This window comes from Artibeus jamaicensis, unplaced genomic scaffold (assembly GCF_021234435.1).
Source record: "Artibeus jamaicensis isolate MK-2021 breed Jamaican fruit bat unplaced genomic scaffold, CSHL_Jam_final contig_64, whole genome shotgun sequence".
Classification (NCBI taxonomy): domain Eukaryota; kingdom Metazoa; phylum Chordata; class Mammalia; order Chiroptera; family Phyllostomidae; genus Artibeus; species Artibeus jamaicensis.
In genome coordinates this window covers 3,293,793-3,310,972 of record NW_026521911.1, presented here as the reverse complement: position 1 = coordinate 3,310,972, position 17,180 = coordinate 3,293,793, and the positions used below count along the sequence as shown (strand labels likewise).

The following is a 17,180-nucleotide window of genomic DNA, read 5'->3' as shown; positions in this document are numbered from 1 at the left end:
CGGGTTGATCACAATTGACTTCTTAGATGTTCTACTTCATAGTTTGATAGCTTCCGATGAATAGTATTTACCCAGCAGACTCAGCCTTAGCCAGGGGAATTTATTTACATGATAGAGCCGACCAGCCCTGGCCGACGTGGCTCAGTTGGTCAGAGCATCGTCCCATAACCAAAAGGCTGTGGGTTTGATTCCTGGTCAGCACACATGCCGAGGGTGCAGGTTCTATCCTTGACCCTCCCTCCCCAACCCTGTGTCAGGTCACATATTAGAGGCAACCAATCAGTGCTTCTCTGTTGCATCAAAGTTTCTCTCTCTCCCTTTCCTCTTTCCCTTCCTCTCTCTCTAAAAGCAATGAAAAAAAAAAAAAAAGCTCTTGGGCGAGAATAAAGAGAGAGAACAGACCAAAGTGATAATGCAGAATATAAATAAGACCAAACCTCTTGGCCAGTCTTTTGTTTTCATCTCTCTGATTTGCAAGGGCTCTCTAAGAAAAAGAATAAACCTGTCAAATGTCCTGAATTTGCAGCTCATAGTAATGAATATTTTGATTTGTGATAAAATTTTTATGTGACTCAGCTGATGCAGTAGCCAGGTTAGGAATCTTCTGCCCTCGTTTGCCAGAAAGGCTGCCATCCAGAGTAGAATTCTTTAGGAGTCAATGTAGATAAACTTAATTTTGCCATGATTTGATTCTCTGCAACCAGGTCTGAAAAGGGGTCAGTGGGAGCCTTGCCCTGAGAGTCGGGAAAACTTGTTTCCAGTCTTGGTCCTACCACTACTTTGGCGTACCCCCATGGCCAAATAACGCATTCTCTCTGGGACTTAAGTTTCCCCTCTGGAAATTCTGGGCCAGCTGTGAAATTCTCTGATCTGTGATTCTAAGACTATTCATTTCTTTGAGCTGCCCCTAATTCTATGGAAAGCAAATCTGGATCCTACATTACATAGCTAAAGCAGCTACAAGAGGGGTCAGCAAACTTTTTCCGCAGGAGGCCAGACCATGAATATTTTAGGCTCTGTGGTCCATATGGTCACACCTAGTCAACTCCGCTGTCGGAGGAGGAGAGCAGCCATAGACAGCACATAAACAATGAGCACGGCTGTGTTCCACTGAGACTTTATGATGTGGAAACTTTAATTTCACATAATTTTCATACAGTACTATTCTTCTTTTGATTTTTTCCAACCATTTAAAAATGTAAAAAGTATTCTTAGTTCACAGGTCGAACAAAATAGGCAGCAGGTTGGATTTGGCTCACAGACCTTAGTTTGCCAACTCCTGAGCGCAAACAGTGGTGAAACAGCTCGGGGTGGTCGGTGTGGGGAGTGTGATACAGCAGAGTGTGGAAAGATGAGCCTGAAGAGGTGGCGGAAGAGAAACCGTGGAGAACCTGGGAAGTCTTGCTAAGGTGTTTGAGTCCTATCCTGTGGGCAATAAGGATCCGCTGAAGGGTTTGGAACTGAGGGGTAATAGGGTCAGAACTGTACTGTAGAAAAATTCACTGTAGCCTCCACATGAAAAATAGTTGGAGGGAACTGGTATCAGAGACCCTAAGGACGTAGAATCCATTGTCTGTTGACCACCCACATTTAGCTGTTTAATGTTGGGTCCAAACTTGCTTTCCACGGGGAGAGAGTTTTCCCCACCTCTACCTGTCCTTGTCCAAGCCAGCTTTCCAGGCCTTCCTCCTTGAAGCCTTGCTTCTCTCTTTGCCCCTGCCAAGTGGGATCACCCTTTTGTGTAAACTCTCAAACCTTGAAATTTGCTGCTGGCAGCATGAACTTGGCGCTCATTAGGTGCTTGGCACCTCTCATAGCCTATCCAGTCTTATCGAGCTCTCTCTTAGTAATATGGATTCTAATTATAGCCAGACCATTTATAGTTATCAGAACAAGCAAAGCTGTCTCCTGCCTCCTGCCTTCTATACATACTACTTGCTGCACTGCATGGTTTTTGGGGTGTTTTTTGCTCTTAACAATTTGGTGAATACACACTAGTCTCTGAGGACAGCTGCTCTGTGAAGCTTGTCTGGACCCCTGGTAGAGCTGACCATTCCTTCTTTTGTGCTTCCATTGGTCTGTGCTTGGTATCTATCCCAGCAGCATTGCTACTTAGCAGACACATATGTATTTAGTTGTGCGACTAGGTGGTGAACTTGCAGAGGGCAGGAACCGATTCAAAGTAAACCTTCAGTGGAGAGTGGCCTCGAAGGAAGGGATGGTAATGTCGACGACAGTCAACATCAACTGAGCATTTACTGTGTACTAGACTCCATGGTACAGGCTTTACCTACAGAATTCCTCATATGGGCCCATTCATATTTCCACTTTACAGATTAGGAAGCTCAGGTTAGGTAATTTGCCCAAGATCACACAGTTAGCCAGGACTTAAAAACCCAGGCCTACAGAGCCTATCAATTAATTCCTTCAGTGGAGTAGGACCAAACCCAGTCCTCCCCTGACAGTGACCTGCGGTCAGTTGTAGATGTCTGACTTTGTACTATACTTCAATGACTGACCAAATACCTTGCTTCTGCACCAGCTGCATAAGATGCTGAAACTGGCCCCATTCAATGTGCTGCTATGGATGTGTGTAGCTGAGAGGGAGCAGACTTGTACATGAGAGCTAAAGTGAATGTTTACAGAGGCTCAGAAGAGAGTAAATAAAGACCGTGCCCATATCCTTTACCCCACTTGCCTTTTTGTTTGTAGAGGAAAACTCAGTTTCCTGACTGGCTTCTGATCCCAGTCAACTATCTGATAGAAGGTTGTTGATGATGGGGCGACAGGTTGGGTCATTATCCTTATAAGCCAGTTCATTTCAGCTGATAGTTTATGTACACCTACTTAGTGCCAGGTCCTAAGCTAGGCTGCAAGGATACAGAGATATAGTGACATGGCCCTTGACCTCAGAGAGTTGACAGTCTGGTCCACCTCTGTGTGCCAGGACTCTGCTAGGCAAGCCATGTACCACCATCCTTACTCCTCAGACATGTGTCCAGCTATCGCAGATAACTGGCTTACTGCTAGAAAGACCCCCAGAGCAGTCTAGAAAAATCAATCAAAATCAGAGGAGAGACTCCATCTAGCTGGAGAATTAGGAAAGGTTTTGTAAGGAAGCAGCTTTTGAGCTGGTCTTTTGGAGCTTAGATTGAGATACATGAAGAAAGGCATTCCTGGTTGAATGAACAACTCAAGCAAAGATCTCTAGGTGAGGTGAGGCAAGGAATGGGGAAGAGTCACTTTGACTAGCACTAAAGCATAAATAAAGGTTTGCAATAGGAGCTTAGGCTGGCAAATAGGTTGGGAACTGACTCTAGTAGACCTCAAGTGTTAGTACAAAGAGTCAGAATTGTTTTAGCCTGTAGGTGATTGGACACCCAAAAGATTAAAAAAAGTAGCAAACTCCCACCTCATCTATAAAAATCATTGTCATGCATAGTACTTATGTTCCTCCTTTCCTTACAATATCTTTATACTATAGTTCCTGGACCTTTCCTTCAACAGCCTGACTGCGGATGCCATCTGTGATCTGGGGATTCTGCCACACCTCCGTGTCCTGCTTCTCACAGGCAATGGGCTCACCTCCCTGCCACCGAGTTTGGCTGTCACAGAGCAGTGAGTTCTACTTCCCAGAGTCCATCCCATGTGTTCTCTCATGAACCTCCGCCTGGGTATAAATAGTCCAGAGCAGTTTAGAAGTGCTGCAAAGACAGGCTGTGAGTGCTCCAAGCCAGAGAATGCCATCTACCGAAGCTCCCAGTAACAGCAGCCGTGGGAGCAGGGTCCTGAAGGAGAGGGAGGCCTCAGCTGCATCTCCGCCACTCCTCTGTGCTGTTAGGAGAGGCAGGTTGCTTCACCTGCCTCTGATGGGTTGCTGATAAATTGTGGATATTTCTCTAGCCAAACTATTCTTCCTGAACCCTCTAAATAAACTTTGCATATTCCCATTCTGCACATTTGCGGAGGCCATGCCTTCTGGCCACAATGTACTGGTTCTTCCTCTCAATAATAATAGCACATATGTAGTGCTTACTGTGTGCCAGACACTGTTCCCAGCACTTAACACATACTAAGTCATTTAATCCTCGAAAGAACCCTACAGGGTAGCTAGCTGTCCTATTATTATCCCTATCTTATGAACAAGGAAATTGAAACGCAGCTAAGTTACATAACTCTCCCAGGGTTACAGATCCAGTCAGTGGCAGAGCCTGGATTTGAATGAAGCTTGTCTGACTCCAGAGGTCACCATTACATTCTCTTCTTATGCAGAATCTGTACATGTTTCAAGGGTCTCAGACCTCCCTCCTTTCCCTGTCAGAAGGCTTCTCATCTTAACTATTTTTAAGTGCACAGGTCGGCGGCTTCAGTGCATTCCCATTGTTGTGCAACCATCCCCACCATCCCTCTCTGGACCTCTTTTATCTTGCAAAAATTCCATTAACTTTGATGACTAAACCCAACCCTTCTGAGAAGAATACCAGATCATTTCCAGGATTCCAAATATACTCCTTCCTGCCTCAAGGGATAATAGCGATCATATCTACTTTTGATGATCAGTATCAGTCACCCAGCCAAAATGGTAAACCTCTTCTTTCTTGCCAATTGCTTCAGTGGGACAAGGAACCCAAGTGGCCAGTAGCAAACTCAACCTCCAGTTCAGTGGAATTACATATTCTCGTGTCCTTTGCCAAAGTATTCCTCCATGGGAAACTAAGACCTCTAACTCAGAAGAGCTCAGCGTCAGAGGATGAGAAGCAAAACTGCTGCCAGTAGATTGTCAGGCACAGTGGTCAGAGGAGCTGCTCTCATGTTCACTTGTTAATTCATGGAGCCTTCATTCTGGCTGTGAGGCTTTCTCAGCCTCTCTTCACACAGCCCTAGTGGGAAAATGACCCCAAATATTACATGATCCCCTTTGCATCCCCTCTTCCAAATACTGACTTCCTCCACCCATTGTAGTTTTTCACAGCTGGTTAGTTCCCAGATGCCTTAAAGAAGATCGTGTGTGTGTGTGTGTGTGTGTGTGTGTGTGTGTGTTCTGCACTTTCTCATTTATACTCAGGAGAGTTGGCCCATGTTATTTAGTCTGCAGTACCATGAAATTTTCCATTTATTTTGGCCAGGTTCCTAGGGGTATGCAGTATGGAACCAATTTAAACCAAACTAGCTGGATATTTTCTGAGTCACTCTGATGATACAAAGTTGGGCTACAGTTTTGTGAGGGTGCCAGTCGGCCCTTCCCACTCCCCTTGGCTGTTCACTCCAAGGCCATCTTCCCCTGGCTCTGGGGTGAGGAAATGGGTGCAGTTCTGGTTCACTCTCTCCCGAGGCATGTCTCTTTAGGGTCCCAGATTCACATGGGGGTCTCCAGTCACAGGGCCCTCCTCCTATTTCAGTAAGCGAGTGTCCTCAAAGCAAAAGTGGCTTCTTGTGCTCAGTTCCCGTCTCTGGATATTTAGGTTTTGGCATAAAACTCCCTTACTCTCTTCACATCTCCGACATGATTTTAAGCAATAGACATTTTTTCCATTTTATTTTATTCATTATTCCAGTTGTTTTCAACAGGAATAGACTTTGCTACATAAAGTAAGGCAGGTCTCCACTACTCTGTGCTCCTGTTTCCTTACATAGGAGATGGGGAGAATAAATGCACTCCTACTTTCATCGGAGTATCAGTTGGAATCATTGTACCTTGAAGACTGTGAGGCTCCAGACAAATATTATTGTTATTTTCTTCTCACTTGTCTGTCCACATTCAATGTGCTCTGTGGATTCCTCTTCCTCTACCAGCTTCTTAAATGTTGGCAATCCTCAGTTATCCTCTTTCAGCCTGCTGTTTTTCTTCACCTTTATACTCTTTCTTAGTAGTTTCGATTTGTCCAAATGTTACCAGAGGTCCAAGGGGGGCAATATTTGGCCCACCGAGGGATGCCAAAAACTGTTACAGAAAACAGGGGCCCCTCCCAAGGATGGTATACTAATACCTACTGGGCTCGTCTGTCTGCCGCCAGAGGAAAGACATCTCTCAATGTCAGAGATTTGTGAAAAGGAAAGGAAAGGTTTATTCAAAGCTATACAGACGTAAAATATCAAGTGACCTGATGTTCCCATAAAAATATCAAAGTCCTTTAGGATAACCACAGATGCCCACAGCACTTCCTTCTCCCCCTGCCCTAATTCGGGGTACCATATCTCAGGAAAAGAAGCACACGTCCGTGTTTCTAGGCCACTTGCACCATCAGCTGTGTCGCCGTCCAGGCAGGATCTCCAATTAATCCAAAGTCATGTGGCACCCTCTCATGGCTTACCGGCAAAGAGTTCTTTCACCCTTCTTCCAGGCAAAGTCTCTCCTGCTTCCTAGGCCACGCCACCAAAGGGAGCACCCCAAAGCTGCATGGGCCTCTTCTACCAAAGCTGCAGGGGTTCACACTCTGCCAAAAGCACGTGGCTTTCTTCTTCACCTGGCTGCAGGGGTCCCCACTCTGGCAAAACTGCGTGGCTCTCTTCAATGGCTACCATGTCTGCGTTTAAATCCCTGAGCCAGTCCTCCTTTGCAGCCCCATTTCTGACTCCTCCCACAAGCAGTTACACCTGCCAGGACTCTCATATCCTCCCAGCTTTACTGGGCTGCCATAGTGAGTCTGGGCAGGTGTGGCCCCATGGTGTGGAGCCAGTCAACTCCAAGCTTTCATGCAGGTGCTGTAACTCGGGGGTCCAGCCCCCAGTTACATCCTGGGTAGAAGTCACTCCCTTCTCCCTGGCTCAAAGCATGGCCACAGCTATTTAACATATCTATGAAACCAGTTAAAGGTTATAGATATGTTAAATCACCATTTCAGAGGTTAGCTGCAAAACTGTTGCTATGCAAAACAGCTCTCAATGGTCCTGCTCCATTTGTCCCTTCCCCCAGGGCAGGGGGCGGGCGAGGGTGAGGACATCTTAATACTTCCTGGAAACCTTGCGTTCTGGACCCCACTCCAAATCCTTTTAGGGCTCCCCTCCTGACTGCACCCTGTTACACAAAGTCTGCGTCTGTAGTACAGGACCCCCAAACCAGGGAGTTTTTTAAGTGTTCATGATATTCTGAAAAAATCTGGAGGACTAGCAGATGTGGGCATGCTATTTATTACTCACATTATAGGGGAGCACACTGATGATGGCAGGTGGGGGCAAGAGACCGCACCCCCTCCAGTCTGAGGCTCATTATAAAGGGTCCCAGACAAAGGCAGCCCAGGTCCAGGTTGCACAAACCTACATGTGGCCCGGAGCTACATGAGATCATTGTGTACGTGCAGATGGAAAAGGTCAAGGAGCAGTCACAGAACAAGAAGTGGCTTCCAGAAGGAGACAAGGAAAGCATTAGATACAATCTGTTCCCAAAACAACACACATTCTTTCTGGCCAAGGGCCCTCTGACTAGCCCTCAGTCATAGGAGGGGGGAGGGTCATGAATTGACTCCACAGTCTCACTTCTGTCTTCTGAGCTATAAACCCATGTATCCTGCATGTCATACCAAACTCATCACACACGTGCCCATTCCACGTGGGCTTCAGTGGGGGGCACGGCCCTCCATCCAATGTGCTGTCATCCAAGCTAGAAATGTGGGCTTAGGCCTGAATTCTTCCCTCTCTTACCTCACATATGCATCCAGTTATCAGATGCTGCGAATTGTGCTTCCTAATTTTTTCTCAAACTTGCCCATTTCTATTATCCTCCTGTTTGGTCTCAGTCTCCAGTTTCTCACCTCTCAACCCATCCTCCTTGCCATCAGCCAAAGTGTTGTGTCAGAAATACACGTCATTCTACCACCTCCCTGCTGAGAGTCCTTTAGCAGCTCCTCAGTGTGCTAAAGCTCGGCTCCCATTAACATTGACCACGAGGCTTTTCAGGAACTGGCCCTGCCTACTTCCCCATCCCTTCTCTTCACCTTTTGCCATTTCATGATATACCTCCACCCTCCATTTCTGGATACGTCACACTATTCTCTCCGTCTGAGTGAGTGAGAGGAATCATATTTGGCCCACTCCATCTTTAGAGTGCCCTCATTCTTGTTTTGACTGACAGCTGATACTTGAGATCTCCCACTAGGCCTCTTCCCTTTTCCCCTTGAACCACACAAGTTGGCTCTCTTTGCCTTAATCAGCACGGAGCAGAGAGGGATTGTTACCTCCTTTTCTCTAATCACTGTGTTCCTAATGCTGCTAAAGGAGCACTAGCTTTTTAGCAGCCGCATCGTAAGTCCTTTTTCACACCAGCAAACTGTTAATCAATGTCTCCCCTATCCTGTGTTTGGCCTGGTGGGTTTTCTGTATCTTATCACAGATGCTGATCTGACATTTGAACAGACTTTAGAGCCTGCTAAATTTTATCTTGTTTGCTGCAGCCCTTGGTTCCGTCTGTTGAGCAATATTTTTTAGCAAAAGTCTTACAAAGTAAAATAAAAGAAATCCCCTTTCACCATAGAGATAAAGGAACTGACCAGGCCTAGAGATGCTCAACACCAGCTGGAACTGATTGCAAGTAGAGCAGCAGCAGCCCCAGAATCAGAGCCCAGGGCCCCAGATCCCCACCCCCATGCTTAATCTACAATGACACATGAATGTCCCATTCCTGAATTCAACCCCAGGGGAATACTCCCACCTTTCTATATAAGTTAAACCTATTAGACTTTAAATGGTAATAATTCCTCTGGCCAAGAGAAGGTATAAGAAAAAATAGCACCACTCTGAACAGCTGGAAACCTCGGCCTCTCCCCTCCCGACAGACTCCTGTCACTCCAAAGAGCGCTTCTCCCACAGTTGCCACGGGAAGGGCGTAGTGGGAGAGCCTGACACTTTCCTCTGGAGTCTTGCATCTTGTTCTCCTCACTCACCTATTGACTGTCCCTGTATTTTAAGACCTTGGTTTTAGAGACAGAATGAAACTTTTCTGTGTTATAATTAGGGTGAAAATTTTAGAAAGGCAAGGCACTGTAACTTGTCACAGAGACAAGACAGAGCCAGCTTCTTCTCCATTATGGGGTATAAGAGGGATTTTTTGAAGGCTTATATCTTAGTTGTTCCATATTTCACTGGAATAGAATGGTTAGCCAACTAATTATAAATCAACAGAGCTGCTGCGTACCTACCTGTAAGTGCTCTCAGGTAGAAACTAAAAATTCAGTGTATGAAAGTTGGTCCTTTCGGGAAGAAAAAAAGAGTCTCTGTGACCTTGAAATACCATGAACAAAGGCTGCTTTCCTTCTCTGTTGCGAGTCTCTGGTCTTTGGATGTCAAGCCTATTCCCCTTTGTACTGCCAGGCCTCTTTCTGAACTTCCCCTTGGGGTCAGAACTGCCGTGGTTGTAACTAGAACACTGTGGAATCTCACAGCCGTGCCTTCGGGACATGTCCCAGGCATTCCTGGAGGAGCCAGGAAGTCCAGTCTCAGTTTTCACATCTGCTCCTCTCTGTGACTCGCCTTGTTTTCCCTACAGGTGAGGTCCTGTGCCTCTCTGGGCCCCGTGGCAGGAAACATGACTGTCCGGAGCTTCCAGGTGGATTACAGTTCAGCCACAAAGACATCACTCCTCTCCCTCTCTCACTGTGGTGAAAAGCACAGTGTATTCCCTGTCCTTTCTTCATGGTTTCCTTAAACATCGCCTTCCCAGGGGCCTCCTCACCAGAGTGGGTGACTCCCGCAAGCTTTACACCCACTGGGTGCAGTGTGCCCGCCTCCTCCTCAAGACTGTAAGCGCCTTGCATTCCTTTTCTTTGTATTCCCAGTACGCAGCCCCATAAATGTCTGTTAGAAATTTGTATGAATGCGTGAGGGTATGACTATTACACCCTCTCTAAATTCACCTTTGTGATATTCCTGATTTTAAGTATACTGTTAGAGTCCTTTTTGACTTTTGAACTCACTGCCTGTCTTTGTCAAGCTCTCTCTGGCCCAGGGAACAGCTACCCTTCCATCTCCCCACCCTTTAGTCCACACGGGGCTTGAAGATGTGATGTGAGAGGGGGGTGCTCCAGGACAGGGCCCGGGGTTTCAAGTCAGGTTTGAGCTCCACCACTTTCTAGCTGTGGGACTTTTAGGCAAGTCACTCAGAGTTTGCGTTTCCTCTCCTGAAAAGGAGGTAACACCTGTCCTCCGTGGTGCTGTTCCGAGATGACACCTAACACAGTGCCAGCAATCCAGTAAGCTCCGAAGAAATGTTTCTTTCTTTTCCTCTTGCTGTTTGTGGTTTATATGTGTATCCAGGGCCCAGCACAGAAAATGCCCCCTTTTTATTACAAAATATTTTGTTACAAAATTATAAGCATGTAATTCTGTAACATAGTGATATCATACTCAAGTACACCATGTGGCATTTGAGGTGAGATGTTCGAATTAAAACTATAAATTATTACACCCGTATTATTATCCTACCAACCACATTCAACCAGGCCTTACTACTAACTGCTGGACACTGTGTATGCATTTGTGACTAAATGTCTGTGTGTGTTTATTTGGGTGCATGGAGGAGTCGGAATGAAAACACGATTTGAATCATCTGCCTATGTGTACTTAAAAAGAATTACCTAGGCCTCATACACCTGGGGACAAAAATGAGGTCACAGTAATGGCAGTACCTAAAATGCCACTGCCTCCAGCGCCATCTGCATGACTCAGGACCTCGGCCTAGTAAATCCCACTCTTGGGTATTCCCGGGAATCCTCAGAGAGTGTAAGAAGCCAAAGAACTTATATGTATGACCCATGGACATGAACTAAAAGCGGGGAATGTGGGTGGAAGAGGGTGTGCAGGGCAGAGGGGAGTAAAGGGAGGGAAATGGGACAACTGTAATAGCATAATCAATAAAATATATTTGAAAAAAGAGAAGGACTTCTCAAATTTTTACTGATGCGTGCATTTTATGAAGTCACTCTAGTCTCACTGCAGCCAGCCTGCCTTACCCCACCCACTTGGTGACAAAGGGCATCGTCTCCTGGTGCTCTCAGGGTGATGGTCCTTGGGGTGATACAGCATACCCAGCTATCTGCCCTGGCCACAAAATAGGCAGTGTTCTCCCTGCAGAATGCTTCCCCCAACTTGGTTATGCTTCATTCACGCTGATATTTTCCATGAGCACTACAGGTGCCCCACCCCCACTCTGCCCCAACTCATCTCACAGAGCCCATCAGTGAATGTGTGGAACTTTTCTCCAAACAGAAGACTGTATGTATGAATGGGGTTGGGAGAGGGAGCTGCATACTCTGGTCCTTCTCTAAATGACCCCTTTTGGCCACTAGAGAAGTGTCCAAGCCGATCAGATCTCGACTGATTTCCTTGTCCTCCACTTCTTCCTGGGCATGGTGGGGTTTGTTCCCTGCCCCTGCTCACTAACCAAGATCTTTGCATTCACAGGGAGGCATCTATAACATCACTGACAAGCAAGAGGTACATCCCAAGGTTCCCAGCACTGGAGACACTGATGCTGGATGACAACAAGCTCTCCAGTCCCAATTGCTTTGCCAGCCTGGCTGGGCTCAGCAGGTAAAACCACAAGCCCCTCTCTGCAGGGCCCTCTATAACCCCCAGCCTAGCTCACACCCTGAGTGCTGCTCTCTGGAAGCCAAAAGGCGTGGGTTTAAATTCCAGCTCCGCCACTTATCTCTGCTGTGTGGCTATGGGTAAGTCATCACTCCTTTCTGAGCTTTAGCTCAGCCATAAAAGTAGGGCATGAATAAAGACAATTCTAATCATGTGAATGGATTAGAAGCTGCAAAGAGAAAGTCAGGATAGAAGGCGATATTACCAGAGACAGGATCCTGATCCTAAGAGAGGAGAGAGGATAAAAAAGAAAAAGAATCAGATAAGTTTAACTGAGTTTTTGGTTGAAGTAACAAAAACACCATCACTTAAGTGGTTAAGCTTTAGATCCCTGGAAAATTTACTTTGGCTTCAGCTACCATTTACTGAACACTACTTTGTGCCAAGCCGTTTACATTGTCTCATGTAATCTTCACGAGAACCTGGAAAGGTTAATAAATATTATCCCCATTTTAGAGATAGGGGTATGGGGCCCAGAGAGGACAGGTCACTGGCTCAAGGTCATACAAGAGGGGTAAGTGTCTAAGACTGATTCCATGTTCCTTCCCTAAAGTTGCCTGGTAAGTGTCCCTGAGGTATGATTATTGCTGTGCTTCTGTATTCACTTTCCTTAATTGAAGACTGAAGAAGTTAAGCCTGGACCAAAACAGGATTTTCCGGATCCCGTACCTACAGCAGGTTCAGCTCCTCGACGGGTCAGGGGATTGGGTTGAAAGCAGGGGGAGTCCTCGGAAAGGGCCCCAGTCCATGCTACAGCCCAAGTCATGGATGTTTGAGGCCTCCGATGAGCAACCGGATTATACGGTACTGCCCGTGAAAAAGGATGATGACCGGACAGGTGAGTGGTGCCCCTGGCTCCAGAGACTCTGGCCCCGTGGTGGGAGTGCACTTCTGAGAGTTTATTCTGAAAGTCAGTGGCTCTCTGGGGGGGTTCTGCACTTAAGCTATCAGCCTGGGGAGGTGGACTCTCACATGAATTAGTTCAGTGACTTCCTCACTAGTTCTCAGTTAAGATGCTTTTAAAATCTAATTAAAGGGTGATTTTAAAAAATCTTAAGAAACTCAGCGGTAAGACTTCCCAGAGGTGGTTAATTCTGGGTGCACTCATGTTCTTTCCATCATTTCTTCTGCTGTCCTTGGCCCACTTGCTTGTCCTTGTAGGCTGGTTCCCATTGAGGTCTCAAGACGGCCACCACAGTGCCAAGAATCATAGCCAGATGACCACATCCGGAGGCAGAAAAGCAAAGAAACATCACCTTTATTATGTATTATGTACTCTGCTCCACTGATCTAGTTTTCTATTACTGTGCCATTACCACTCTGGGTTTTTCTAAACATTTATTTCTAGAAATTACTTACATAGAGTAAGATGTAGAAATATTGTGTGTAACTTGAACTTCTACATACATACACTTTTTGGACCACGGCTCATATGATAATGTAGAACAGTTCCAGCAGCCCGTGAGGTACCCTCCCGATCAATACCTCCTCCACAAATAACCCCCATTCTGACCACTGTCACCATAAATGAGTTTTGCCTGGTTTGAAATTCATGTACAGTTGACTCTTGAATAATAACAGGTTTGGCTTAATGAACAGAAATTTATATTCTCACAGTTCTGGAGGCCAGAAGTCTAAGATCAAGACGCCGTGAGCTTTGGTTTCCGCTGAGGTCTCTCTCCTTGGCACATGGATGGCCACAGTCTTCCTTTGTCCTCACACGGGCATCCTTCTGTCTGTATTGTCTGTGTCCTGATCTCCTCTTTTTTATAGGAAGACCACTCATATTGGATTTGAGCCTTGCCTATCCTAATAACCTCATTTCACCTTAATTAACTCTTCAAAGGCCCCATCTCCAGTCACATTCTGAGATCCTGGGGTCAGGGTTTCAACATATGAGCTGGGTAGGACACAGCTGATCCCCTGACAAGAAACCTACCCAATTTACCTTGTGGTTTAGGCCTTGGGGTTTATAACTTATGATTCATGCCTTCAGGTTCTTATTTAAGAAGTCACTGACTTTCTCAGAGTCACAAAGATAGTTTCCTTTAGTGCATTGCTTTTCATTTACAAATGGTTGATTTTTCTGTGTTTCTAAAATATCCAGTATTAGCTTTATTTTGTTGTTATACTTGAATAGTATAACATTCTAGTTTGGTTGAATAGAGAATTCTGGCTTTAAAATAATTTTTCCTTAAAATTTTGACAATGTTTCTCCATCGCCCGCTAGATCTGTTGTTGCCAGTGAGAAGTCTGCCTGTCTGTAGGAAACCAATTTGTGCTCTCTGGAATTTAACATATCCCTTTTATCCTATGGAAATTTTACTAAGATGCATCTATGTGTACCTCTCCTTGTTTATCCTGTGAGGTACTTTAAAGTTTTTTTCAATCAAAGACATGTGGTTTTGTTCATCTTGGAGAAGTTTTATTTTCCCCTTCCCATTATCTCTGTCATCTCCACCTAAAATTCCGTCTCATGGATCTACCCTCTGGTCCTCTTTTCTGTTATACTTTATATTCCTTTGCCTTTTCACTCTGTATTCTGAGAGAGTGTCTCAGCTTAGTCTTTCATTATATGAATTAGCTCTTCACCTGGGTCTGTTCATTCATCCAGCACATTTATTGTCTTTTACTTGACTATCATATTTTAAATCCACAAAATAGTTAATAGCTTTTCTTCCCTGCTTTTGTTTTAGGAATGAAATAGCTTTTGAATTTTTCAGAGGACAGAATTATTCTATTTTAAAGTTTTTATTCTTTTTGTTAGCTCTGTTGTGGTTTTTACTCAGATGCTAGTTCTTCTGTTTTTCATATTTAATGACTTTGTTTCATATTTTCCTCAAATATTAGGAGATTCTTAATTGCCCATCTTGTTGTTGAACAATCCCCATTCGGAACCTTAGGCTGCAGGTTCTGATACCTGGGGCTGCTTCTGGTGGAGAAGGGCAGGACATGCATTCAGGCACAGGGTGTTGCCGCTCATCTTTCTAGATGAGGGGGTGCTCTCTGCCTCCCCGGATGATCACTCCTCAGCACCCTCACCTGCAGCCATGGTCCATCCTCCTGCTAATTCCTACTTTCTTGCACGAACCTTCCCCAGACGCCTTTCCAGCCCCTCATACATGTGGTGTTGCACCCGTATTATTGTTTACTTCATTGCATGTAACCTTTTTCAGTAAACATCATTAACATGTGGAAGGGGTCTCATTAGCTGGAGCAGATGTGAGCAGTGCCTGCACAAGATAAAATCCCAGCCAACGCTCTGATTTATTAGGTTGAACTCTGTTTACTGGCTCATCTCATTCTGATAGTCCCGAGAATAAAGTCACTCTGAACCTTCTGCCTTACTGCCATGCTGCTGATTACTTTTAGTCTTTCTCCTGAATTCACTGCTTTAACACATTCTGTGTCCACTAGTATAACAAACAGTACTTTCAGATTCTCTGACAGAATATCTTTTATCTACATTTCTCTCTTCTAACACACATTGGTTGGCCTTGTGATCAATACTGACTGCCTAGTAGTTCTGGGGCTAGAAAGAGCTTGCATGTGGAAAAGTCAAAAGAAGGTCAGTATGGCTGAAATACAGTAAGTGAGGGGCACAGGGCAGCATGAGATAAGACTGGAAAAGGAGCCAGGGGCCAGGTCAGGCAGGACCTCAGAGGCCTTGCTGAGGAGTTTGAATTTTATTTTGAGGCTTATTACTTATCTGACAGAGGTCACAGCCAGGTCCTCTTCCCAGTTAGCATTTGAGCTGAAGAGCAGTGAGGTCCCCCTTGTAGAAAGCACCCTGCTGGGCCCAGTGGGTGACCAACCCAGACTGGTCTCTCTAGAGTCACCCCATCCTCTCACCAACCTTTGTTCTGTTTCTCTTTTGTTTCAGAGGTTGTGTTTTCCCCGTACCCTGGATTTTCAACCTCAGAGGTAGGAACCATTTATGTTTGTGTCCTTGAGTTAGAACATTAATTTTAATAAACTAAAATAAGCTAATGGAGCCATGAGAGACATTTATACATATCACATTGAATAAGCCGATTCATTGAACAAATCCTTCCCGAGTACCTATCACATGCTGGACACTGTGCTGGCCTATGGGAGGCAAGTGGTGGGCTAGACAGGAAGGTCCCTGAGCTCACGCAGACCACAGGCTGGCTTTCCCTCAGCCACAGGCTGGCTGAGTAGTAGCTCAGCTGCTACAGCAGGTTGAGGTTGCTGCGGCAAGTGATCAAGCTGGCATTGAAGCGAGGCTGCCACCAGGATGCATTTCATTAGCTCCTAACAGCCCCCAAAAGCGAGTGAACCTTGGCAAATATACCACCACCCAGGGCCTAATCTTTGGTCCCACTGGCTTAGACACTTTATTTTTGGCAGCCCAGAGTTCTGGTTTTTCTCTCAGTGTAGACACTTACTACCAAAGCGCACAAAGATTGATATACTAACTTAATGTTGATTTGTTCTTTTACAATATGCTGTACAACTATACATTAGTCAATGGAGCTTGGAGCAGAATCTGGTTCATTCAAACCTAGTTGTTAGACCAACATCTAAATTCCTGTGGTTCCTCTAACTCAAGGAATCAGTGAGTGAACTAAGTTAGGCATGGTTAATCCAGCAATTTAAATTTCCTGTGTTGATCAAACATGTTGACTCTGAGGCAAACTGGGTTGAACTGAGAGGCCATGACCCTGCAAGTTACCCAGATGCACATGGCACCACATTCAGGCCCCACGGCCCACCTGAAGTCATTAAGGACACAGCAATTGTTCCGTCCTGGGATGACTGGACATGAGCTAACCCATCAGACCAGGTGTTCAAGGCTCGGGTTACTCTTCCCCATTTCCCCACTAGCAAAAGTCACCTTAACATTGCGAGCAACTTCTCCTTTGTCCTCTGGAGAAATTTTAGCTCAACTGTATAGAAGGAGGGTCCAGTCCAAGATAAGCTGCTGTATGACAGACAGAGTGTGGGAGATGGGGGGCAAAGAACCTCTGACATCTACACCTGTGCTGTATTATCCTTTGGCCTCAGAGAACTTGAAACTGGAACTTCGGGTGCTGGAGAATTAGCTCACATGTGACCTCAGAGAACTTGGAGCCAGAACTCTGGGCCCTTGGAGACATCTTCCTTTATGACCCCACATGTATCTTTTGGCCAAACCTCCCTGCAATGGTCATTCTTTCCACCACATGCCATAGGGAGGGCCTGTTGGCCCTTGGCAACTTTTAACTTCTTTACCATCAAGGCACTTTGACTTTAATTTTTTTTCCTTCTAAGACACCCAAGGTATGTGCACTTCCTCCCATATTCGAGATTCTTCCTGTGAAGTCACTGAAGGCCAGGAACCAGACGCTGGCCCCACCCTTCCCAGAGCTGAGGTACCTTAGCCTGGCCTACAACAAGGTGACTCTCTGCTTCTCTACCTATTTCCTCAGGGACCCAGATGGGAGGGCGGGATGCCAGCTGCTCTGGCCTAAAGGCCAGTCCTCTAATTCCCTGCATTACAGGTACACAGCCTGTAATGGGGCTCAGGAATTCCCTGGGCAGGGGAAGTGGAGGGAGCGTAGGCTAAGGCAGGAGTCCATCCATTCAGTCACACATATTTA

At 45.7% G+C, this 17,180-nt stretch overlaps 1 protein-coding gene across 1 annotated transcript in view; it reads left to right on the top strand.

Moving 5' to 3' along the window:
* XRRA1 (X-ray radiation resistance associated 1) overlaps nt 1–17,180 on the top strand; it is a 60,029-nt gene that overhangs the window by 20,397 nt on the left and 22,452 nt on the right. The window contains exons 8-12 of the mRNA XM_053670786.1: nt 3,485–3,618; nt 11,392–11,520; nt 12,198–12,415; nt 15,461–15,501; nt 16,852–16,977. Coding sequence (XP_053526761.1) covers nt 3,485–3,618; nt 11,392–11,520; nt 12,198–12,415; nt 15,461–15,501; nt 16,852–16,977 — 648 coding nt within the window. The remainder of the gene's footprint in view (nt 1–3,484; nt 3,619–11,391; nt 11,521–12,197; nt 12,416–15,460; nt 15,502–16,851; nt 16,978–17,180) is intronic.